This window comes from Furipterus horrens, unplaced genomic scaffold (genome assembly GCF_987537825.1).
Source record: "Furipterus horrens unplaced genomic scaffold, mFurHor1.1.pri manual_scaffold_10, whole genome shotgun sequence".
NCBI classification, from domain to species: domain Eukaryota; kingdom Metazoa; phylum Chordata; class Mammalia; order Chiroptera; family Furipteridae; genus Furipterus; species Furipterus horrens.
The window spans coordinates 96,666,018-96,692,083 of record NW_028327180.1 but is presented as its reverse complement, the minus strand read 5'-3'; the positions used below and the strand labels follow the sequence as shown (position 1 = coordinate 96,692,083).

At 51.1% G+C, this 26,066-nt stretch overlaps 1 protein-coding gene across 1 annotated transcript in view; it reads left to right on the top strand.

Annotated features, from left to right (window-relative positions):
- Positions 1 to 553: 553 nt before the first annotated feature.
- The window catches only part of LCP2 (lymphocyte cytosolic protein 2), a 39,126-nt gene continuing 13,613 nt past the window's right edge, over positions 554 to 26,066 (top strand). Inside the window, exons 1-10 of the mRNA XM_090288563.1 lie at positions 554 to 931; positions 5,057 to 5,119; positions 10,200 to 10,246; positions 17,567 to 17,635; positions 18,051 to 18,082; positions 18,673 to 18,710; positions 21,204 to 21,390; positions 23,520 to 23,617; positions 24,893 to 24,959; positions 25,047 to 25,130. Coding sequence (XP_090144689.1) covers positions 854 to 931; positions 5,057 to 5,119; positions 10,200 to 10,246; positions 17,567 to 17,635; positions 18,051 to 18,082; positions 18,673 to 18,710; positions 21,204 to 21,390; positions 23,520 to 23,617; positions 24,893 to 24,959; positions 25,047 to 25,130 — 763 coding nt within the window. The 5' untranslated portion in view covers positions 554 to 853. The remainder of the gene's footprint in view (positions 932 to 5,056; positions 5,120 to 10,199; positions 10,247 to 17,566; positions 17,636 to 18,050; positions 18,083 to 18,672; positions 18,711 to 21,203; positions 21,391 to 23,519; positions 23,618 to 24,892; positions 24,960 to 25,046; positions 25,131 to 26,066) is intronic.

Genomic DNA, 26,066 nt, shown 5'->3' with positions numbered 1-26,066 from the left:
TTCCTCTAAGTGTGTCTAGTTAAATGCATCTAAGTTTTAGGCGCTCATGAAGGAAGCCTTCTGTGTTCCTGTTTTACAGATATGGAAACTGAGATTCCTAGCTCTCCAGGCCTCGCCTGCGTCGCATGGCCTGCAAACCGTCATGCAAGAAATTAATCCGGCTCTGCCCAGCGCAGCCCCTTTCTCAGCCCTGGGTGCCTGACTCACCCACTCACTCACGGAAAATCCTCTGGTAATAACGCTAAGGGGGCAGCTGAAAGAATCTAACCTTGTCCTTTAGAGAGAGCCTGGGGGGTGGTTGGAAAACATGCAAGGGCCGCGCTCCTTCCCCCGGCAATTCACTGATGTGGGAGATTGTCTATATTTAGGTCAACTGTCAAAATAGATTTTAATCTGCAAGGACCTAGCCAATCAGGAATGTGGTATAGACGTATGGGTGCCAGGGGTTTTCATGGAAACGGACTCACATTGGAGTCCAACTCCCCTTTATCGCCACGCCCACTGGGCCGGGGTGGCCGGGACCAGTGGGGGAATGACCAACCCTGTCACTCTCTCTGGCTCTCCAGTCGCTGGAGCTGGGCTTCCTTGTTTACTTATTTAGAGCCCAGCAGAGGAAGTGGTAAAGGAAACTTGCTGAGTCGTTTTCTGAGAAGAGACCATATTTGTTCGCGGAGGAAGAGTTGCTTTCTGGGATCTGGCTACAGCAGAAAAGACATCGGCTCCAACAAGGCCATTCCAGAGGGTAACTGGGAGTCGGAGAGCCAAGGACACCTCCTCGCTCTGGATTTGGGGTACTCTGTCCATGGGAGTCGCACCCATGCTCAGCTGGTGACTTCCTCCCGGGAGAGCAGCCATGGCGTTGAGAAACGTGCCCTTCCGCTCAGAGGTCCTGACCTGGGACCCCGAAAGCCTCGCAGACTATTTCAGGAAGGTGAGCCTTGCTGTTTGTTGGTGGTGGGGCTGGCACTGCCCCCGGTGGGCTGGACAGAGGCTTGAAGACGGAGCCCAGGCAGACATGAGAGGCATAAAAGATGGCAGTGAGCGTCCCGCCTCGGGGCAACCTCACCAGCTGAGTGAGGACCGTATAGATCTATCTTCACCACTGAGTGTTCCCGCAGTGAGATCTGGAGACAAAGGAGGCCCTCAAATGAATGTGTACCTACTATGCGCCAGGGCCTGAGCTTGCACTCTCCGGGCACGGTCCCATTTAACACGCTCCAGTTTAACACTGTCTGTCCCCATGGCTCGGCTGCAAAATAAGCCCAGGGAGATTAAATGGCCCAAAGCCCCAGGGACTGCATGTGACAGCGGCAGGGCTCCAGTCACCTGTCTGGTTTCAGAGTCTGTGCTCTGGGATGAGGAACTGCTGGGACCACTAGTGAGATCAAGGCTACTTATTAGAATGGCAGGAATGGAGTCCTGGGTGTGGGGCAAAGAAGGAGGGAGGAGCGGGGAGGCTATGATGAGCGATGCTGGAGGTAGCTAGTGCCTGGGCAGTCATTGCTCTTGACCTAGAAGGAGGGCCCTTCAAGCCCTTACATGGGACAAGTCTCCTTGGAGCTCTATAAGAGTCTTGAGAGGCAGGTCTGAAAACTGGCATGAGCCCGGGTTACAGTGAGGGAAACAGACTCCTACAGAGGCTGAGGCTTGGCCAGGGAGGGTCGGTGGCTGAGCTGGGGCTGAGCTGAGACCAGAATGTCACTGTCCTGCCTTCCAGCCTTGGAGATGCTCAGAGATCCCCATGCTTGGTCATTTGCTGGGGGGAACCACACATCACATATCTGCTTGGGCCGATCCCAAGCCATGGGACTCAGTCAGGGACCCTCTGCCTCTGTGCAAGGGATATGGTGTCTTGTGAGGAACATTTGACTCATCTGAGGAGGCTGGCATCAAATTCAGCTGACACTCCAGACCATCATACAGATGAGAGTTTAAAGTCAAGGCCTTAGACATTATTAACTAAGTCAACTTTCTGTTTTTCCTGGGGCAGAACAGGCTCCCTGGGGGCACATAGCCAAACCTGGCGTCTTTGTGGTACCAAGGTATCTATTGTCACAACTGTTCTTCCCCAACCTAAAGAAAAAAAGTGTGAAAAGGCTGAACCAGGTGCAGCATGATGGAGGCGCAGGCCACAGATCCTGGTATTTGCGGCTTTTCGCGCATCACATTTCTGTTCTTTTCCCTCTAAAAGGTCAGAGTAAACAGGTCTCAGCGCTGTGGGTGTGAAGGTGGTTGGGACAACTGACTCTTGAAGGATATTTCTAAATACGTTTCTTAAATGGAGACCAAATGAACTAGGGCAACCGGTGAAATCTGTCAGGATGTTATCAAGGGGCATATTAGCGCAATAAAGAAAGGGGAGAAGAATCCAGAATGAGGGAGGGAAACCAGGGGAGCGCGGGGAGGCACAGATAGGCTCCGTCAGCGACATGAGAAGCAGAATGCACAGTGCAGCCCAGCAGCAGCAGAATCCACGGGTCAAGCTCCCCTTGGCAAGGGAGATGGATGGGGATGGTTCAGAGAGAGGGGTCGCTGCCTGAGCTGGGGAAAGGGAGGACTTCCTTCTTGGAAATCCCAAACCCTGGGACAAGTCCTCAGCACCCGAATGGGTTTCCCCTCCCAGCACAAAAGGACTGAAGTGGGAATGAGGAGACTGAAGTGCATCTGTGATCTGGAAGACACCCCAGAGACCCAGATAAACACCCTTCAAATCCTGAGCACTTCAGTCCCCCAGAGAGAAAACACCAAGTGAATTACCATGGAGTTATGTGGGGATGGACCTTAGCCATCAAATCTCCTAGTGAAAAGATTGATTGGCAGGTGCCATTTCTAATGAAGCGGTGATATCAGACCCTCCTTGGAAACACCTCCCCAGCCAGCTCTGGAGTCAGACATACCTCGGTTTGAGTCCTGGTTGTACCACCTGCTAGCTTGGTGACATTGCCTTAGTTACTTGACGTCTCTGTGCCTCAGCTTCCTCATCAGGAAAATAGGGATACTAACAGTAATTAACCTCATGGGATTGTTGGGAGAATTAAAGGAAGGAACGCATGTGAGGCATTCAGCAGAGAGAGGGGATGATTTATGTTCAAAGCTTCCATTTTTCCCGCTCTCGTTGCCAGAGTCCAGCTGCAGTGCCTAGGCAGATGGGAGGGTCTTTGTGGCTTATTATTTCAGCTACATATAGCTCATCTCTGTCTGGAATGGAAGCCCTGAGAGAGACTGAGGTCATGTTTTATATTTCTTTAACTCCTTCAATACCTTTGGACTTGGCAGGAGAGCATGTCTGGGCCATGACATGGAGAGGGCACTGGCTCAGAGCCAAAAATTCGAATCCCAACTGTGTTCCCAACTCACTGTGTGACTTTAGGCCTCAGACTTACGGCCTCTTGGGGCCTCAGCTGTCCCATCTATGACACCAGGTACCTACTCTAGACCAACGGCAACCAAAGCTGGGTGCGCATAAAAATCATCTTAAGTTTTGCTAAAAAAAATACAGATTCTAACCACCAAGCCTAGATATTACTGGATCAGAATTGGACTTATGGGCAGGCCACAGTCTCCAAGGCTCTCTGACTATGCAGAGTTGAAGTCAGCACTCTGCAAAACCAGAGATTCGTCTGATAATGATGACAGCGAAAATGATGAATTAAAGGCAGTTGACTATTCCAAGAATCACTTACAGCCCAGAGCGTGTAGATAAGAGGGACGCTCAGGGACCCTCAGACGCTTCTCACTTTCCACACCGACCTCTGAATCGGCTCTTGGAGACCTTGCAAGCCAAGAGGTCACCACAATTGTGCTTACTTTTTAGCCTTGTTGGCCGTAAGAAAAGACCCTGATTTTACATTCATACCCAAAGGGGGCTGCCACAAGCTGTGAGACTCAGACCAGTGAGGACAACCTAGGGCTCTCGAGGACAAACCTTCAACCTTAAATACGCCACCCTCAAACATCAGATCAGAGACATTTCCAGTGCAAATTCGTATGCTGTCTAAGACAAGGCAACTTGTGGCTCTTTAGGAAAGCAGCTAAGACCCTAAAAGTGATCATTCCTATTAATCCTGTGACTCTAGCCTTGATAATCAAACTTAAACAATTGATCTCAAGGATCAAGTAGAGAAAAACGAAACTGGTTGCAGAAGAATGCCCACGGGGTCTTATGTTTTGATCTGGGTGATGTATTAAGCTACACTTAAATCTGTTCACTTTACTTACTGTATGTGTTATAACGTTATTAATAAATAAGGGATCATTCCTGACAGAGTCACTAAAACCTTTTTGGTGAGGCCCGATTGTCATCTCTGTCACCTACTACCCATGGAGCCTCATGCAATTTACTTGACTCTCTGAGCCTTTGACTCCCCATCTGAAAAAAAGTCAGGATTAAATGACTTAGGTTGGTTTAACTCGTTAGAAGGGGGCCGGCCATACAGCAAGCATCTGACCATTTTTGGCAGTTGTTATTCTTATGATCAGAGCAGCAGGTTGGTAAACAACCAAAAGGTCTAGCAATAAGGGAACAATTAAACAAATGTTTAAAATTAGTTTGCAATAATATGAGACAGGGCTCGTATGATCCCTTGGAGGTAATTTTCAGAGAAAAACTCAGGCTCACAAGATTGCATATAAATAAAGTATAACTTCAGTTGTGTTTAGAAATATGCTCCGAGTAGAAGCATTGACAGAAACAAACCGCCATGTTCACCGAGGCTGCCTTTAGGTGGCGGGACCACGGGGGCTCTCTAGTGTCTTCTTTCTGCTCCTCTCTACTTGCCCGAGGAGCATCGCCCTGTGTAGCCTCGAAGGCGCTCTCCTTGTGGAGGGGTTGGCCCCAAAGCCTGGGACTGAGGCAAGTTCTCCATTTCAGAGAGTCCCAAGGGATTAGTGCAAGGGGGGCTGGGGTAGGGACTGGCCCCCCTGTTAGACAGGGGAGGGAGCGGGCGTCTGGCTAGCCACAGCACCACAAATTGCTAAGCTTCGGGGGCAGGCAAGGGAGGGGAACGAATGGCATGAGCTTGCCTGCACTCACAGCGCCTTCCTCTCCTCTTTGCAGCTGAACTACAAGGACTGTGAAAAGGCCGTGAAGAAGCACCACATTGATGGACCACGCTTTTTGGTAAGTGCTGCCAGTCAGACATATGGAGACCAAAGCTGTTCTGGACTTTAACCAATAGCTGCAGGGACAACTGGTCTACCCTGTCCCCCAGGCTGCCCAGGATCAATGCCTGTCTGCAGGAGCCAAACACCACCCCTTGTCTTCTTCAGAGGTGTTAAATGAACCCATTTCTGATCACCTCTCAGGATCCCTCTATTTAGGACACCTCCCAGATCTTTCACTGATACCAAGGCACATTCCAAAGTCCAAGTTTAAGGAAGAAATTCAAGTATAGTTAAAATCATAACACACAAACACACACACACACACACACACACACACGCACGCACACTTTGAAAATCTATTCGTAATCCACTCATACTTGGAGAAGTCCAAGGGGAAGAAATACCACCTGGGAGAACAGAAGATTCTTTTCTCCCATCTCTCATTTTGGGGTACATGCTCACGGAATGGAATCAAGAGTGGGATCACCCTCATTATTTCAATTACATTTCTCTTTCTTGCTTCTAAATTCACGTAGTTAGTTTTGTGCCAATTAAACAGCCCATTACGTTGTGAACCGCACTAAGTGTAGACTAAGATACAGCTCTATGGTCAGGACTAAGCCACCCAATGGAAGGGGTGCAGCTCCAACGGTGGGGATAGAGGCACCGGCTGCTGGCTGGGGAGGGGGTCTGAGCATTTCCCCTGAAAGGTCCCCTTTGTCAATGGGTAAGAGACAGACTCCGACCACACAAATCCATCTCTTCCGGGCACATTTCTTCACCTTTTTAAAAAAGAAGCGGGAACAGGGCTTCAAAGGTCTCATGGAGTAAATGTTTCTGATTTGGATTCGGAACGAGGAGGGCAAGCTAAGCTATGTTTCCCTGGAAGGTCCAGACTGCTGCGGCGAGGGAACCGGCCATAAGCCTTCAGGATTGGAAGGGGTCAGGGAAGTCATGTGCTCTGGCTTTCTACCCAGCACACTGACCCACTTCCTCTATTGCACCCTTGCCACCAACATCAGCTTGTCTCCCTTCGGTGGTGGTGAGCTCACCGCCACTTACAGTCATTTGCTCCTTTTTGGGCAGCGCTCACGTCTCATGCCGAGAACAAACCTGTGTCCTCTGGGTCTGAATTTTGCTTTCCTGTGTCACAAAGGACATATTCATTCACAGTTCCACGCATGTCAGTCAGTCATTGACCTATCCAGTCACTTGACAAGCATTTTCCTGACTTCCTTTTATACACAACACCATCCCACGTGCTGGGAACAGAGAGATGATTAAGATGTGATTTCTGCCTCCTGGAAGCTTATTTTAGGGCCAAAAGGGACTTTTAGGCAGGCTCCAGCCACCTCATTAGCAATTGAAGAATAGCATGCAGAGGTGTGATGCAATTCGTTCTAAGTCACACTCCTAGTAGTTAGACTCGAGCACACACTTAATGCAGTCCAACACTCTGTGAGCTCTTAACAATGCGATTTCTTCACTCTGAGCTTCACACCAGTAGAATTCCTGGAGTTTCATTGTTGTGTTGTTCTTGCAAATTACTGCCAAACCTGAATGCTTCCTTCTGGGGCCTTGAGCCCTGAAAACAGAGACTTAATGCGGCAGTGGGAAGGGGGTGAGACACCTTTGGGGATGGTCCTGGTGGCGGCACTGGTGCCCTGGCTCACCTGGAGTAAGCACTTGCCCTCTGGGAGCCTCCCCTAGCTCCCTCCTCTGGTAACTGAGCACATGGGACTGGGCAGCAGTCCCTTCCAGACCTGTGAGTCTGCTGCCCCCCGAACTGCCCCCCAGCACTCTGCATGTGAATTTCAGGCCTGTTAGGACAGGGTTGTCTCCTAGGTTGAGAAATGGTATCTGAGCCAGTTGGTCTCCTTTGCTCCAATATCTGGGGCCTGGCAGACATGCTGCATATTCTGATCATTGTATAAATGGGGAAGTGGGAAGAAGGGTACTCGGAGCCAGGAGAGCAGGGAGCAGAACCCAGTGCCTGCCCCAGCAGCTGGGGTATTTAAAGCAGCTTCTGTTGAAACCCACCCTCCACCCCAGGTGCTCTGGATACAATTTGAGCCCTGATCTGAGCTCTAACCTCTTGTCTGTCACTCTTTCTAGCTTTATAATATCCGGGACCATTCTGCTTTTGAAGACAGAAGTGGAAGGCCCTTGTCTTTTTCTCTCCCTCTCCCTCTCCTTCCTTCCTTCCTTCCTTCCTTCCTTCCTTCCTTCCTTCCTTCCTTCCTTCCTTCCTTCCTTCCTTCCATCCATCCATCTTCAGCATCATAGGGACTAGCAGGTCCCTTGAATCTGTTTTGCTACCATTGTGTTTTCTGGTGAGAAGAATGAGACTTTCTCTGATGGGAGATGGGGGTGCCATGTTTCCAGAAGGTTGACGAGCAGCAGGAAATGTGCTTAGGAAGGTGTATGGCACATGCAACGGGAACCTAACCATGACGGCTTAGCCAAATCGGGGTGGATCTTTCTCAAGCGATAAGAAATCTAGAGGTGGGTGCTTGTGGCTGGTGAGCTGCTGAAGGAAGTCATTGAGAACCCAGGCACCATCTTGCTCATGGAAAAACCCTGTGGCTTCCTTTTGTCCTAATGGTTGCAAGATGGCTACTCCATACCCAGGCATCACGTCTGCATTCCAGGCAGGAGGAAGGGGGGATGGGCAGAAAGTAAGAGGTGCAAACACGCACGGAGAATACCCCTCCCTTGTTTGCCAGAAAGAAACAACTTCCAGGCACTCCATCCACCACCAGACCTCAATCCTATCTCACTGGTCATACCAGTCCTGTGACCTCAACCATCTGCTAGCAAGGCTAGGGTATTATGTATTTTGAACGGGGCACATCTGCTGCCCGGAACAAAATCCCAGTCCTGTCGGTGAGGGAGAGAGAGAGAATGGATGTTGGGTATTCAAGCAGCAACGCCACTGCAGCCCCATCGCCCTTCCACGTGGGGCCAACGTGCGGCTTTCCTGCCTCCCATGCCCCTCTTGAGGATACACTCAGCATAGGATCAGGTTCCCACCAAGCCACAAGTCCTCCTCCAGGTCCCTGCACGTGTAGCCCAGAGCCTGCTGAAGGTTTTCGAAGGAGGGGGGGTGCCATCACATAGCAGAGCTCCCCACTGAACTTCTCTCATCTTTTCCTCCACTTCCTGTCCCTGTTTGAAAGGGCTCTCTCTTCCCTAAATTTCTGCTGCTCTGTGTCTCCAGCCACGGTCACAGCTACCTTCTCCTTCACTCTCTTCCGGAAAACCCCTCAGCTATGTCCCCAAGTCAGCAAAACTGAAGGGGGGGGGCCAGCTGCCCTGTCCTTAGCTCCCATCCCTCCGGTAGCCCACAGGAAGCCCTCTGCTCACCCTGCCACCCTCTGAACATGAGTCTCACTACGTCCCTGGGAGGGGGTGGCTTTGGAGGGAGAAAAGGAAATTTAGAAGCTTGACCAAAAGCCTGATTTTCTCAGGACTCCTGGCAGACACCCACCCCAACCCTGCTGCAGGGTCTGAGGAGGGGACTGGGTCAGTCACTGCTCCTAAGAGCTGGAGCAGGTGAGTCCGACACACACATTGCTATGATGTCCCAGTCCCTGTGCCAGCTGGGCTCAAAGGGCAGCACACCAGCTCCTTCCGGGGGGGGGGGGGTGGGGCAGCAAACAATCCTCCACGTGTCTCCCAGCCCAGGGAGAGAAAAAGCAAAGACACTAACCTCAGAGCGCCAGCCAGACCCCAGCGGCTCCCTCCCCGGGGGTAGAATTACTCATCTAACTCCCCCATTTCTCACTTATACATGATGCATCCCACATGGGGTAAGACACATGATATATATCATCTCATTTGATCCTCAAGACCCCTGAAAGGTGGCCATTATTATTAAAATGATTCCAATTTCACAGATAAGGAGACTGAGGCTCAGAGATGCTGAGTGTGTGCCCCAAGTCAGACACCTACTAAGCCAATGAAGCAAGATTCTAACCCAGCTTGTCTGGCTCCAGAGCTCCCACCCAGCCTCTGGCCTCAGTAAGAACATTAATGGTACCCCTTCTTTGGCTCGGCATTGGTTCTATAGAAAGTGAGCCCAAGGGGAGGGGGGATGCTGGGCAGAGGGGAGCAAAGGGGAAAAAATTGGAGCTACTGTAACAATATAATCAATAAAATATACTTTAAAAATTAAAAAAAAAGAAACTGAGCCCACTCTCTCCTTTTCCGTCCCTAACATTGGCACCCTTGCCTCTCCTCTACCATTCCAGTGGTCTTCTTCTCTCACCCCCTTCCCCTCCAACACCCAGACCCTCAAAGGACCCGAACACGGGAGAAAGGGAGCTGAGAGGAAGAAAATTGACCACAGGGGCCAAGAGCAGGGATCCAACCTCAGCTCTGTCACCTATAAGCTGAAATTCTCGGCACATCCCAAGCCTCAGCGTTCTCATCTATGAAATGGGAACACTGGTAGTTCCCACATCCCAGGGCTGCTGTGAAGATTCATCAAGGTGCTGTAAGGCAGAAGCCCAGAGTCAGTTCTTCACAAATATTATTTTTTTCTTCTTTTCCATCTCGGTTCCTTCAGGAGAGCCTCTTTATTGTGTCACCAAATCTAGAGAATTCTGTTGGCAAGTGCGGTGAAAGAGGCCTTCAGGCTGTGAGGGTGGTCTCAGGGCATAGGCTCCTTTCCCCACTGGCTTGCCATAGCTGCTCAGCTTGTACAGGGGCTGAGAGGCCCTGGAGTCTGGGGTAAGAGCCCTGGACGGCAAGCAGTCATAACATGCCAGACTCAGCCCACAAAACAATTTCTGTTTGGTCCCACAATTTAGCTCTCACATTGTTTAAATTAAAATTGTTTGTCAATACCTAGAACTCAGGAAATTTCACCTAAAATCCAGATGTTGGTATTCCCTTTGAAAAAGTTGATGTGGCAACACCAGGCCCACAGGCTTTTATACAACATCTAGAAGCTGCCCACTTTGAGTGGGTGGGCAAGGTGTACTCCTCAGGTGCCGCAGTCCCCACCACTCCCTATTGCTTCACACCTGACTCTACACCCCTGGCCCAGAGTCCTCCCTGCTGGTTGTAACCTGCTGGTGTCTTCCTTTCAGAACCTGACAGAAAACGACATCCAGAAGTTCCCTAAGCTCCGGGTGCCGTAAGTACTCCTCCTGACTCCCTGGGTGGTTTGTGGAACAGAGTTGGGAATGGGGAGCTGAGTTAGTGATCTATCAGTGTTGGCTTGAAACAGGAAAGCGAGCAGGAAGAGTGAAGTCAAGTGTGATGTGTGGGGATGAGAAGGTTTATGATGAACTGGGAAAAGGAAGTTACAGATCCAGCCCAGCTGGCACACTCTCTGCTCCGGCCAAAGACACAAGCCCAGCTCCGAACCATGCTTCCATTTCCTCTCTCCCCAGCGGGGTGGCCAGGGCCTGTGAAAACACTTCCAGAGTCGAGCGAGCCGAGGTTGCATTGTGGCGTCATGACTAACTCCATGATTGCTTAAGTTTCGAGCTCAGTTTCGAGCTCACTAAAATGAGAGAGTTGGGCAAGGCCCAGCCCTGTGTCTGTCAGTACCGGCTGCTTGGGAACGGCGACCAAGGGCGTGCCCCATTACTGAAGTCCGGCGTGGGTGCTGAAATGGGAAGTCTAGCATGCCTGTCATGCCACGTGTTTCCCACCCTCTAGCACGGGCCCCCGTCCTCAACTGCTTCCAGGAGCCAGGCAGGTGACATAAATGGGCAAAATGGGCCAGGCTGAAAAAGACAAAGCCCTACTGATTTTTTTCCTTTCATTTTACCACCTTTGACTAAAACATGGGTACAATATTCCCTCACTTATCGTGGGTATTACGTTCTAGACACCCCACCCCACCCCATGAAGTAGGAACCTTACATTTATTCTACACTCTTAAACCTATGTAACTTTAACAACATACGTATGCAGTACCACAAAATCCTGCGATAGAGCAAAAAATTCATGATAAATAATTAAATATAATATGTTTTAAATCCCACAATACAATGAGGCCACGATAAGTGAACCACGATATAGAGAGGGACTGCTGTATAGAGAAATATTTCTTCACTATAAGAAAAATAATAGCACAATTTGGATGATTAAAGAGGTGGTCAACACAAAGCCTCATTGCCAAGGAACAATAGGGAGTGATGGAGATTGTGGCAAATCAGAATTATATTCTCCACCCACATAGAAGAACAGCTACTCGACTCGTCGATGTGGACCCAAAGGTGCCCTGCCTTTGAATTTACCAAAACTAGCTAGATACATTGGTTTTGTGGGATGTACCTCAATGTTTAAACGTTGGTTCAGATGTCGTTAAACACTGCAGAGGCCCGAATGGACATATCTATGAGCTAGATTTAGTCTGGGGGACGCGAGTTGGAGAGCTGTGCTCTGGACATTCTCTGAGGTCCTTTCTCCTGCTCCAAGGGCTGCAGAGCTCATAATAATAAAAGGGAAGCAGGTCAGTGGGGCAGGAGGCCAGGAGGCCTCTGTGTAAGTAAGGCCACTAGAGGAGGAACTTCTGGACAATGGGACTCTCAGGTTTTCCTCAGCTGGAAGGATGAACAGGGGAGAAAAAAAGAAAGGATGAGGATTTGCTTTGGGCATGCCTGTCTCCAGGAGCAATTGCTGTTGAAGAATGCTGATTCTTCCTGAGGGTTTTCCCTGACTACATACAGCTATGTGAATTTAAATTAAGTGAAAAGTTTAGTTCCTCAGACACCGGCCACATTTCAAAAGCTGATAGCCACAGAGAACTGGTGACTACCACGTTGGAGGGTATAGATGTGGAACATTTCTATGTTTGCAGAAACGTGGGGCTCTAGGAAAAAAACACTATAGTTCTATATAAAGAAGAGAACCGAGCACACAGGGCTGAGAACCAGCAGCCGGTGGGCGAGAGCCAGCCTGCAGGTGTGTTAGGTTTGGTCCACACCGTGTTTTAAAATCAAAGAATATTTCATAAAGCCCAGCTTCTCTAGAAACACATGGAAGATTGGGTAAGCCAGAGTTCACAGTACGCTGTGGGGACAGAGTCCGGTGCATCTGAGGGTCTACTGCTCTGCTTGGGTAGGTTTGGGCTGCCCAGTTCACCAGGGCCCCCGGCCACCCCTGAAGGTGCTTTAATCATTTCTATCACACGAGTGGAGACTTGGCTTTCTGACCAACAAGAAGTAATGAAACCAGATTTACCTTCCCACCTGAAATAACCAAATAACCAGACAAAGCATATAAAGCAGTGGTTCTCAAGACATCGGACCTCGGATACTGAGAGACAGAAGACAATGTGGTGACCTTTGTCACTGCTCGCTGCTCTGAGAGGGTCTCCAGGCCACGGCACAGAGAGCAGGGGCTCAGGTGGATTGTAGTGAACTTGAGTGGAGGAGACATGGCGGAGGGTCCAGAAGTCTAGAGTCCACTGAATGGGTATCACAAAAGAGAGAGCTGCCCTGAGCAAACGTCCTGGAGACCTGCAAGGAGTCCCTGTTCAGCAGAGTTGTGATCGGTGCAGGAAGGACCGCCTGAAAAGGCCCACCCAACCAACATGAGAGGTGACAGCATCCAGCCACAGGGTGGGAAATGGTGCCTACTTCTACCAGGCAGACTGGAAAAACCTCAAGTTGGTAGCCATTGGGCAGAGTGCACAGAAAGAACTTGCCCAGTAGTGGGCAATAACTAGCCCTAGTCTAAAAGATGTCTGGCTCTACCTGGCAAATCTTAAGAGCAAGACTGAAAAAAAAAAAAAATTAAACTGCCTCCAAGTAACTTAACTGCATCCCAAAACAAAGCGCAGAAATATTTTATGGGAACGCAAAAACATCCATCCCCTGACCAAGTTCAATTCACAAGGTCAAGCATCAAATCAGAGATGAGTAGGTATACAAATAAGCAGAAAAGTATGACCTATAACAAGGAGAAAAACCAAGGCATCCAAACTGACCCATAATGACAAAGAGAGAAGAAATAGTAGACAAGGGTAATACCACACGGAGTCCACATGTTCAAAAAGTTAAGTTGATGCCCACCCTGGTGTGGCTCAGTGGATTGAGCACCAGCCTACGAATCAAAGCGTCGGTCGCCAGTTCGATTCCCAGTCAGCGCACACGCTTGGGTTGCAGGCCAGGTCCCCAGGTGAGGGCACAAGAGGTAACCACACATGAATCTTTCTCTCCTTCTCTTTCTCCCTCCGTTCCCCTCTCTCTAAAAATAAATAAATAAAGTCTTTTTAAAAAATGTTAAGTGGAGGCATGAAAAATACAAAAGGACCCAGATAGAACTTCTAGAGGTAAAAACTCTACTGCCTGGGATTAACAGTGGATTAGACATTACAAAAGAAAATGTTCATAAATGTGAAGACACAGCAGTAGGAACTGTCCAAAATGAATTACATAGGAGAATGAAAGCAGTCAATGAAAGGAGCGTTGGGGAACTGTAGGAAACTTCCAGTAGCCTAATACTTGTGGAATCGAAGTCCAGAGGAGAGAAAAAAAGAGTATGGAGAAAACCTACCTCAAAGGATCAGTAGGGAAGTTAGAGGTAATGATGGGGAAATAATAAACGGTAAGCTATTCTTATGTTATGCAAAATCCCAGTGAGCACAATATCATATTTTTCTGATTATTCTATCCTGGGATTCCAAAAAACCTCCGCTGCCTTGCGGCATACCTCTTCAGGGGAAAGGCTAAGGGAGTAAACCCCGACAGAAAATCAGGAGCCGGAGTCCCTAAGGCGGTTTGACGCTGTAGTCAACACCGGCAACTCCTGCGGCGCACCTGAAGCCAAGCTGTATTGACTCCGTCTTTCCCTTGGATCCTTCAGCTGCGAAGAGAGGGGGGGTCTGCTGCATGGGCAACAGCAGACCCTCCATATCACCCTGCCCAGGCTCTGTAGCTTCAGCTTCACTGGAGAGGACACTCCAGCGTCATCGCAAGATGTCGATTCAACACGGGAGGAGACAGATACCGTGTCACTCTTGAGTCGGACTGCACAGCCATTCTCGGCGGTGCAGATAGACTCTTAAGAAGCTACACCATCGTCTCTCGAGACGGACGGCTGCCGACGACGATTCTATCCTGGTAAAGGGGGAGGAGAGGAGAATAGAAAGGCCTGAGCTTTGGAGCAAGGGAGACCCAGGTTCGCAAGGCAGCTCTGCCTCCTGCCAGCTGGGGCACGCTGGGGCAGTCGCTTCCACCCTCTGGGCCTTGGACTCCTCCCCTTACAGAGGAAAAGAGCTAACTCTCGGGGAGCAGTGGGTTTTCAAGGAGGGAGCCCACACGAGTTGCCTGGTACTGTCCTTGACACATAACGATAGTCCATACTTACTCATTCCAATCCCTTGTATGTAGGTTCATGTTCTATGATCGTTACCCTCAAGGGCTATGGCAAGGAAATCGTATTTATGTGCAGCCGACCAAAACAAGATTGCCTTCCTCTGAATCTCTACTTCCTTCCCCAATGATTTAAAAAAAAAAAAAAATTGGTATTAAATTAAACAGGTTTTGTCAGAATGCGAATTCTGGTGAGAAGGGCCTTCTCTGGCTGCAGATGTAGCCAGTCTCTCAGGACATCTTTTCTCCCAGGGACACCCCGAGTTCTGCAATGGGGGACAACTTTTAAATAGGCGAATGGAGCCCCCTAGGAGAGGCCTAGCTCAGAACCAATGCACAAGGGAGCAGGAGCCGGGCACCTTGGCAGAGAACATATTAAAGTCTGCTGATGCCTGCTGGGAAGTTATTTTTAAAAAACTGTATTCCGAGTTTTATATTTAAATCCACAGGGAGGGCTAATGCCTTGTGTGAGGTCACAGAGTGGGTTCTGCCCTGGGGCAGGATGCTGCAGCCAGACCCTGGGCACAGACCCCCCCCCCCCTGTGTTCTTAGCACTGCCAGGGGAGGCCTTGGACTGAGAAGTCAGACTGGGCCTGCCGTGCGAGCTAGGGATACAGCTTGGCTGGGACCCGGGTCATGGCAGGATTCCACCTGGTTGCAATGGCCTAATTTCCTGTTGAGGGGTTCATCCCCTCTTCCTGAACCAGTTTATCCCTAAAACAAGGCAAAGCAGAGAGAACAATGTCTACCAGCTGCCCAGCCCCCTCCACCTCTCTCCCTTGCTCTGGGTGAGGCCTGAGGTTTGTGGGGAGGAGGAGAAATGAGTCACCTCCGGCCACTCACTGTCACTTGGTCCTCCTGTGTGCGGGAGTGAGGGGCGACTTGCAAGGTTTGCACATAGAGAGGTAGGCACTGCCTTCCTGCCTTGCCCTCCAGCCTGGCCACCCCATCCACTCGCCCCCCCCCACCCCCCAGCCAGGTCCCAGCTGGCCTGGAAGGCACCCTCTGAGGGCCACCAAAGGAGGAGGCGCCCGAGAGCCAAGCTTTGCTGGAAACCACAACGGCAGGCCCTGCGCTGCTCTCTCAGCCCTCCGCTTCTCCTCTGCCGGGGCCTGCGGTTTGGCATTTCCTTCCTTAGCCTCCAGCCTGGCTGCTAAAGATACTGCCGGTAAGAAGTGACACCATGGGGAGCAGCAGGTCCTTTCAGGATCCAAGCAGCTTCATGAGCCAGTCAGAGCCCAGCCAGGCTCTGCAGGCGGGGCCGAGGGGTGTGGCCCAGCCCCAGCTCCCTTAAGTCACGGCAGAAGTGCTCTCCCAGCACGGAGGCCTGCCTGTTGTCATTGCAACGGCACCCCTCCCCTGCCCCCAGCACTCCCGCTGCGAGCTTGTACGCCCAGGTCTCACCTAGAATTTCACTTCCTTAAATGTGCATTGTTTATTGTCTGTCTTAACTCGCGGTGCGCTCCGGAGAGCAGGGACCTTGGCTTTGTGCACAGAGGCGCCTAGAGCACCAAGCTGAGCCTCTGGCACTCAGAGGGGACGGCACTTTGTCAAATGGAGGGGGGATCGAAACAGAGTGGCAGCAGCGGCGGCCACCTCCTGACCTGGCCAGGGCGCAGGACGCCACCAGGGCTCCCCTGCGGGCTCTCTAGGAACGTTCCATCCCCCGCGCCAGAGGAGAGAGGAGAGGGACCCCCCTCTGCGTCTCAGAACAATCACTTAAAGGAAACCAAAGTGCCCTGTCCCAGGCGGTACCTGTCTGAAGGCCCCTGCGAAGCCCCAGGGTGTTTTAAAGCATCCTCCCTCTGGGCAGTCAGCGAAGCCTGAAATGCCAACAATGATATTGTGACAGAGGATTAAACACCGCCCTCCCTCCTCCTGTCCTCTTAAGTCCCCACTGGGTAGCTGTCATTCTACTGAGGTAGGAGGGCTGAGAACAGAAGTCCCCTGGGAGCGGGGCTAGGCGGGTGTCTGGGTGTCTAGGAGGGTCAAGGTCGTGCAGGAACCAGGAACCGGAAGTGGTGCGGGCCAAGGACTGCCTTGGCTAACTCAGTGATTTTGTTTCAGGCCCAACGTGTTGCCTTGAGACAGTCACTTAACAGAAGGAACGCAGATCCTGGGTCATTCTGAGATGGGCCGCAGGCTCAACAGTGTTCACTGCTCCAGGGCGAGGGCCCGGGATGCGATGTGTTAAAAGCATGCTACCCCGGAAACTGGGGAGCCCAGCTTCTGTGTTGTGAGGGGAGGGGTGGCCTTGGTCACTAACCCACAGGTGGGCCTGTCCCTTCCTTTGTTTGGGCCACCTGAAAGATGACATTAGATCAGATCATCTTTGAGGGTCCTGCGAGCTGTTGACCTCCTTGGTTTCCACAGCGGGTACCAAGGGAGGCTGGGGGCTCGTGTCCTGAAGGTGCGAGGACCCACTTGTGGGGCAGCCTGCTGCAGAAGGCCCCCCGCTGTCCTGGTGTTTGGGGACTTGCAAGTTCACCGCCCAGGACCTAGGAGTATCTCCAAGGGTCCTGGCCGAGGTTGGCCCCAGTGTGGGTGACGGAGGGAGCTTCCCTCTGTGCAGGCTGTTCCTTGATTGGAAATACTTCTCTGAGTTTTTATAAGAATCCATGTCACCAAGGAGGGTAGGGACAATGGAAGGAGACACAGGCTAACGAACAGCCCCTGCAGCTCTGGTCCCGAGTGACACAATGAACAGCTGATTCTTAGAGATGATACGAGGATTCCTAGAAGCCAGACATCCTCCCAAGGGCACCAGACCAAGACTCAGCACGTCAGCCTCAGGAACATTAACGCGATAAAATATACAGTGGTCTTCCCCAGACCATGAGGCTGCAGGGCTTCGGAGGAGGAAAAGCCAGGTGGGAGCCCACAGGTCCTCATGGGGGCTGCGGGCTGGACTGAGCAGGCTGGGCCAGGCACGGGGCAGCAGCCAGGGCTGGCAGGGCATGACGGCCACTCGTTCTGGGAGGAAGTGAGCAGCAGAGGGCCCCTGAGGGGACTGGCAGAGGCCGGCCCAGGTGCCTGAGGTCAAACGGGGTCAAGGAACATCAGGTCTCCGTGGGAAGGTTGGGGCCCGATGGCTTTGTCACCTCATCTGCCCCTTTATCTTGTAGGATTCTCAGTAAGCTAAGTCAAGATATCAACAGGAACGAAGAGAGGAGGTACCTCTTTGCATCACGCAAGTGAGTGGACCCCGGGTGCTGACGTGACCCGTAAAGAATGTCTAAACCCAAGTCAGACCTGACATGGGGGTACAGACTGGTTGTGCCCTGTTTTGCATCCATACCCCTTCAGTCCCACGAGGGGAGGGCATTCCCTCCCCCCACCCTGCACCCTGCCCCTGGGGTTGGGACATCAGGGGAACTTCCCCGAAACAGGAAGTCATGAGCCGCCAATGGCACCACCGTGTGGCTTCGGTAGTTCCTAGAATTTGGGGGAAGTCTCACCCTGATTGCTGAGCAACAAGGACATGGACACTTGTCCTGGGTGCTGAGACGTACTCTCCCCTGGGGGACCGTCTTGCGGGGCTGGATTGAGGAAAGAGGGCGCTCCCCAAAGGCAGGAAGGCCATTAATGCAATGCTGTTTGCCTTTGCAGACCCCAAGTCCAGCGGTTTCCTGAAGAAACAGGTAAAGGTCTGGGGGGTGGACAGTCATGGTTTTAGGGGGTGATAGGTACTTGTCTGCTGGCTCCTAGGGCTCCTTGGGTGGCATGTGGGTGACCTTATTTGCCTGTCAGCTAGCTAGTTCTTACCCAGTAAAGGGTTTGGGTCCAGACTGAGGGGAGGAGTGATGTCACTATGCAGGGCTGTTGGCTTCTGGGCCCTGCTTAGCTGGGACTCTGCAGGGACACACTGTGAACTCTGGGGTGGGGGTGGGGGGTTGGGATGGAAAAGCCCAGGCTTTGGCTGAGCACCTTGATTGGGGTCAGCCTCATGCTTCTGAGCCTTTAAAGCAGTTTGTTGACCATCACACTGCGCATACTTGGAAGCACGCTCGGTAACTTTCGTACACGGGAAAGGCTAAGATGCCCTCGTGCCATCTGGTAGAACGAGCCCCTCAGGTGGGCATTCCAGAGCAGACATTCAGGCGTGCAGGAGGACGGACAGAGGCCTGGGACAGAATGGCGACGTGGGAGGGTGCCAGGTGGGAAAGGGAGCAGCTCTCACTTTCTTTCTGGCGGCTCCTTGGTGCTCATGGCGTGTTGTCTTCCTCCACAGAAAGCCATGAGGATGACGACGGGGGCTGGTCCTCCTTTGTGAGTACGGCTGGGCCTTTGCCGGGAGAGGCCGGGCCTCTAACAAGCTGCCAGGGTCCCCGCCACGGGTCAGACGATGTGTGTGCGAAGGCCACGCCGTAAACAGTCTCGGCTCTGCCATCCATGTGGCCTCAGTCCCTGGCAGCGCAAACGTGGCCGTGGACGTGACCGGAAGGCACGGGCTTGGCTGGGTGCTAGTCAGCCTTTTCTTACACACACAGAGGCTGCAGTCGGCAGACAACACCATTAGCCACCACTTCCACCCACAGCGGGGCCTTTGCCCACACCCCCCGCTCCGCCGCAAACGCATGGAAGTGGCTTTTCTCGTGCATGTAAGTCCCCACTGGTGACATAGTAGGAAGGGGGTTTCAGAATCAATTTTAGCTCTGATAAGACCTCAGGGAAGGCCTCATCCAGGTTAAGTTTTACATCTGAGGGGTCACAGTGATCCCGTTGCGATGCTGATGAGCTCTGCACATCCCTGCCCCCGTAGACTACACTCAGTCCCTGCCCACGACATTAGACCCAGGCCAAGGCTCTACGGTGGATCGGAGCCCGTCTGTTGATTTCACAGTGGAAGCAGCTGAGCCCACTGAAGAGTCTGACTTATCAGAGCCACTCAGCTAGTTAGAAACCCACCCACGACCAGGGCCTCAGGCCAGTGGTCTTTGGGTAACTGGCTGCCTCTGTGCCTTTAGGGACGGCACTACACATTCCTGGTCCCATTGGGATTGGGCAAAAGAAAGCACTGAATTTGAAAAATATGCCAGCTACGTCTGTGCTTTCTGCCTGAACACAATGCAACAGGACAGATTTATTTTGTACAAAAAGGGAAAACAGACAGAGCTTTCCCCCAAATGTTTACATATTAGCACAGACGCTGCATCTTTGCCACTGCTTGCCAGGCAGTCCCTTCTGTGCAGGGCTCAGCCTGAGGCTGGTCTCTCCAGTGCTCTCTATACACAGAAGGTCTCTAAGAGCTGCTGGCTGTAAAACTTGGGGCCTCCAGCTGTCGCACACTGCACAGGGCACTATAGGGACAGGGTGGAGAGGAAGGCCCCAGTGTGTGAGCATTTTGCAGGATGGATAACACATATACATGGCAGAATATGATGAAGAATGAAAACATGCATACACAGTCAGGAGCCGAATCACTGGGAGAAATAATTGTTCTAGAAGCAGAAAAGAAAAGTCTGTCGCTGAAAAAAGGGTTATGGGGTGAAGGTCTGGTGGGAAGTCAGGAGCAAGGGGCCTGGAGGGGGCAGGCTGAGAGAGCCGAGGGATGCCCCATCAGTCTAGGGGACAGTCAGCCAGGGCTGGAGAGGGCCTGACGCCATTGGTCTGAAGCCCTGTTTGTCACAGTTTCTATTGCCCCTTTAAGATATAGAACCACTGATGATGGGACAGGTCTTCTTCAAGTTCAGGGAGAAACTCAACCCTCACTTTGCCCTCATATATATATATATCATATATCATATATATCATGATATATATCATATATATATATATCATGATATATATGATATATATATATATATCTCAATGCATGCCTCTCCTCTCCAAGCCGCAACCTCCCGTTGCTTCTTTGCACACTGCCCTTAACTTTAGAGAAACATCTGAGGCTCCCTGATGGCCCTAGACTTTGGCATGAGAGTGATAAGCCAGCGGGTGGCTGATGGTGCCCCCTCTGCTTGGGACATCATTCCTATGACTGTGCTCTCTCGTGGACCACTTCAAAGGCAATCACCTCGCCCCTAGGGCTGACTTTCCTGAGAGCCACAGAGAAGCACACATATGATACGCTAAGAACATTAAAATTTAGAAAGAGCGTCTCTCCAAGGGAGCGGCCTCAAATGCAGCACCGGAGGTGGTGAGTCATGAGCTGCTGTTTCGATATGCTTGGCCCCCAGCCAAAAAGAGCACAGCGTGACAGTCCCCTTGCAGACACGGCTCTGCCTGCCTCCTAACGGACAGGCTCGGCGCTCTGCTCTGCCGTTAGCCTGGCCCTCAGCGCTGCGCTGTGCCGTCACAAGAAGACACTTTTTTGCACACAGGCACACTGAGAACAGAACCGGCCATGAACCTGGGGCCTCACAAATGCTCCAGGCATTGAGTTTTCCTCTTGGTGATGCCTGCACCAGGAAATGTGTTCCTTGAAAATGGAGCCAAGTCCCCCACACCCCTAGTCCAGGGCCCTCCTCTTTTCTTCTGCCTTTCCCAGGGGGGTGCAAAATGGCGTAGAGGAAAATGCACTGGCCTAGGGGCCTGAAGACCCTGACAGAGGTCCCAAGTCCACGACTTGCTGGCCCTGGGATACTGTGCTTCCCAGCCTCAGTGTTCTCATCTGTAAAACAGGAGTAACCGCCCTGGTGCTGACTGTCCCCATGCAAGTGCCACTGTGAGGCCTGGCAGAGACAGAGCAGACCCAGGCACGTGGGTGTCAAGGAGCCTCTCTGCGAGCCGCCCTGTCCCTCCCTGTCACTGTGTTGGTAGGACGATGACTACGAAAGTCCCAATGAGGAACAGGACGATGGTGACTATGAGTCCCCCAACGAGGAGGAAGAGGCACCGGTGGAGGATGATGCTGATTACGAGCCGCCACCCTCCAACGACGAGGAAGCTCTGCAGAATTCCATCCTGCCTGCCAAGCCGTTTGGCAACTCCAACTCCATGTACATCGGTAAGGGCCCTGGTGGCCCTGCCCCCGGCCCCAGTCCCCACGGATACACTGGAGGTCGCTGACCACAGAGCAGAAAGCCCTACGTGCTGAGACCAGCTTTGGTCAAGGGACTTTACCTCTCTGGGCCTCAATGACCTCATCTGTGAAATAGGATGATAATAATACAGAGAACCTAGGTTTGCTGTGAGAACTATTAATACTGCAGATAAGCCCCCACCTGTGAGGGCTGATAGCAGCTTTAATCCTTTGAGTGCCATGTGTAATTCGAAATTTGGATCAACATGAGAAAAAATTATATCAATATATAACCTGAGGTACAAAAAAAAGAGAACAAAACATAAAATACGAATTATTGCATTGTTATTAACATTGATAGCCACTGAAGAAAGAGTCACTGGTAGTGACACTGGCACTTTTGGGAAAATTTGTCAGCGTCGCTCACAGCGACGTTGGCACTCAAAGGGTTAAACTGCCACTAGAGCTTGTTGGGCAGTAATAGCTCATTTTGTGTGTTACTTAGAAACCCAAGAGCCCTTTCCTGCTCCTCCCCATTTTCTGATCCACTCATAGGTGGCACAGCTCCGCACAGGCTGTCAGAATAAACATAGCCACACTGAGTGGGGTTTGACCATACCTTTAAATTATTTAAAACAGTATTTAAGATTTTCACTGTCTCACTGTTTCTGTCTGTCAGCCCATTTCTCCCTCATTCATGTCTTCATTCACTTAATTCATTCAACAAAAATCACTGATCTCCGACTACGAGCCGGGCATCATTCTAAGTGCTTGAAGTTGAAATGATCAGGAAAGACATAGCCCCGGCCTACGGGGCTTACAGCCCAGTCGGGCGGTGGCAAACAATAAGCCCACACACTAGAGTAACACAATAGCAAGAAGCACGCTAGAAGGTTGGTGAGCCACACCACAAAAAAAGTAAAACCACTAATCCTTTAGCTCTACAGCACTGGGCAATTTTAAAGCCCTTTCATAAACTCTAGGTTGACATTTTATTTTGTGTTTTTAAGCACTCTGTGTGATAAGGGTAACAGTTATCAAGACCTTTTTTTACATATAGGGAAACTGAGGCCCAGAGAAGAAATAAATAAGTTATTGAGTGCCTCATATGTATCAGTTATGAAGATACAGAGTGAATAAGACACTCTTTGCCATAAAGAATTTGTAGTCCACTGGGTGAGACACCATCAAATGAATGAGTCACCAAATGGTTTAATTAAAACATGGTGTATACTCAGGAAGACGAGTGTGGGAGATGAGGCTGGGGTGTATGCCTAGTCTGGGTTTGATCCCCTGATGATGTGATATTTAAGCGGAAAGTTAAAAGGATGAGTAGGGGTGAGGTTAAGTGAGGGTAAATGTTGGAAAGGAAGAGCATTCTAAGCAGCGGGAATGGCCGTGCAAAGGTCCTGAGGTTTGCAGGAGCATGGCGTATCAGAAGACCTGAGGTATGGCTGGTGTGGTTGGAGTGGCTTGAGATCAGTCCTGGCTTGTCCCAGTTCTAAGCCCCATTCTCCAGGAGCAGGTAATGCCTCTTGAGGGCAGGGACTAGGGTGAGGGAAGGAGGCCAGGCCTTTCCCTGTCGAAGGGGTAGGGACATTGTCAGTCTATAAACCTGGCTCAGGGATACTTGGGTAGTGATCAGAAAAATGGGAGCTGCTGTTGAGGATAAGCTGTAGTGACCCAGTTAAGAGTCTGTGACATGGTAATAGCAGTTGGAGACCAGCTAGCTCCTCCCGTTAAGGGAAGAGATGAGCAAAAGGGGGAAGTAGGAGGGGGCAGAGCAGCCCAGAGCCTTTGCGAGGGGAAGGAAGGGGACCCAGAACAGGATCTCCGTGAGCCATGGGTGCCAGCTTCACCCTGCCCAGGCAGCTGGGTGTGCCTGTGTGTGCATGTGACTCTGACTGCCCACCTGTGGTAACCCAGCTAGGGACAAACTCCTGCCACCACCCATGCTGGTGTCAGTGCTGGGGGGAGCCTGTTGGACCCAGGACCCTGGAGCTCCAAGTAGTGCCATGCTGGGTGCAGGATCTATTCCTGGAAAACCCAAGCATGGCCCACATTCGCCCTGGTTAGCATTTCTCCTTCCATTGGTATGTGTTTGCGTTCCACAGACCGGCCCCTCTCCGGGAAAAGCCCGCAGCAGCCTCCTGTGCCCCCCCAGAGACCGACGGCTGCCCTCCCTCCCACACCAGGCAGCTGGAGCCACACGGTAGGTAGGCCCCTCCCTCCTGCCTGGTCCTTTGCGTCCCTTCCAATGATTTCCTCTGCCAGAGAGAAAGAAGATGGTAAACATCTTTGTCTAATTCTAACCAGTAAGACAAGACTACATCTAGGCCGGGAAAGTGCACACCAAGCGCTCAGTGTTGTGGGGATTTTGGGGGGTGGGGGGGTGGGGAAGGACATACTAGTGGTTTTTGTTCACGTCGTAACGCTTATCGGTCTTTTCTTTATACCATAAACAATATAAACTAATTGTATAAGGAAAAGCCCTTATCTTACGCATTTGTGTTATTATCTCCCACTTTAGATATAAGCGAAAACTGTTAAATATATTCTAAGAGAACAGAGTTAAGTCAATGGAACCGATGGGTGTTTCAAGGGTCGCAAGTCACCTTCTCTCTCCTGTAAAACAGTCTTGCACCACCTGCAGGCCAATGCCTGAAATTCCGTGGGCAATGGCCTCAGACTAGCATGTTTATGATGCAGTGAACACCGGAAGAGAGAGGCAGCAACCCCCTCTCCTCTTTCCCCAAGCTTACATCTAATCAATTACCCAGAGAGGCCCCGAGAAGTTCAGGATAAGGACTCAATGCCTGGAAATGTGTTCTCCTCACGAGGATCTGCGCACTTCAACTGCTACAGCAAATGCCAAAGTGCCAGGGCTAGAAGGAGGGGGAGGGGATGTATTGTCCCAAAAGCTCAAAATCTAGATCACACCACAGTCAGCACCTCCCATCTAAGAATGGTGGGTTCCTTCCTGCGTGTGCAGTTTTCTTGCAAAGGGGGCTCACCGGAGCTGAATTTATCTACAAAATGCATTTTGCTTTTGAAATCTGAAGACTGTAATCTCCACTATTTTTTTTAAAGATTTTACTTATTTATTTTTAGAGAGAGGGGAAGGGAGAAAGAGAGGGAGAGAAACACTGATATGTGAGAGAGACACAATCGGTTGTCAGCTGGAGACCTGGCCACCAACCCAGGCATGTGCCCTGACTGAAAATGGAACTGGAAGCCCTCCGCTTGGCAGGATGATGCCCAATCTGCTGAGCCATGCCGATCAGGGCCATGATCCTCACTACTGGGATTCAGAATTCACTCAATCAGCAGATATTGAGCAGCTACCATGTGCCCAGCTGTGTCCTGGTGGAACATGGAAGTGGGGAAAAGTGTGCAGATTCGGACATATTTGGGGAGATAAAGCCAACCAGGACCTGTTGATGTGCTGGAAACACCTCCTAACATTTGGACTTTTTTCCCCAAGCAGCCCCTTCACACACCCCAGCCCAACCACGAAGAGCCAAGCAGAAGTAGAGCCCCCAAAACAGCCAAGCGTAAGTACCACTCGGTCTTGTCAACCGTGCCCCACACCCGGCCAAGCCCATTCTTCCGGTCACTGACTTCAGTCTTTTCCCTTCCAGTCCCTCCTCCCTCCATAGACAGAAGCAAGAAGCCACCCCTCGATCGTTCGTTGGCGCCTTTTGACAGAGAGCCCCTCCCGCTAGGTTGGTATCATCCGTAGTAGATACATAATAACAACGGCCAGCATTTATAGAGGGCTTACTGCATGCTGTCCACACGCGGCAGCTCATTTAACTAACACCACGACAGTGGGAAGGGGGGCTGTTAGAAACCCCCTCATTTTACAGATGAGGAAACTGAGGCTGAGGCACAGAGGGGTAACTTCTAAGGTCTCTCAGCTATCAGGTGGAGACCCAAACCCAGATCAGCCCGATGTGGCGCTCCTGCCCTTAGCCCCATGCTGGACCTGCTCCTCCACAGGGCCATCTGGGCACACTCATGTCATTGTCCCCCTGAAGGTGACACAGGTGGCATTGTGGTAGAGAGGAAGGGAACGGGCTGAGGGTGCAGGAGTCCCTCTCTATATCGCGGTTCACTTATCACGGCCTCACTGTATCGCGGGGTTTTTAAAAATATTATATTAATTTATTTATCGCGGATTTTTCGCTATATTGCGAGATTTTGCGGTACTGTACAGTAAATGCTAAAATAAATGTAAGGTTCCTACATAGCGGATTTTCACCTATTGCGGAGGGTCTAGAACGTGATACCCGTGGTAAGTGAGGGGTCACTGTATTTAGCAGCTCACTGGCCGGAGGGACCTTACTTTTGCAGAGCTATCCCTTGACTCATAAGGAGAAAATGCTTTATCAAACTCTAACACGCCATTCAAATGGCAGGGTTCTCTGTTGTTGTTGTATGTGTGCAGTTGACCAAACTGTGGGGATGTGACAGCCCTTTTCCCACAGAATCGACGCAGGGTATTCTTGGATTGCAGCTCCCTCCACGTGAAGCTATGTGCCATTCAATTCTAAAACTGAGCGCCTATGAGGGGGCCAACGCGTCACCTATCATAATTACTTCATCGTCCCTAACCCTCACACCAGCCTAGCGACGGGCTGTGTTGTTATCCCCACTGC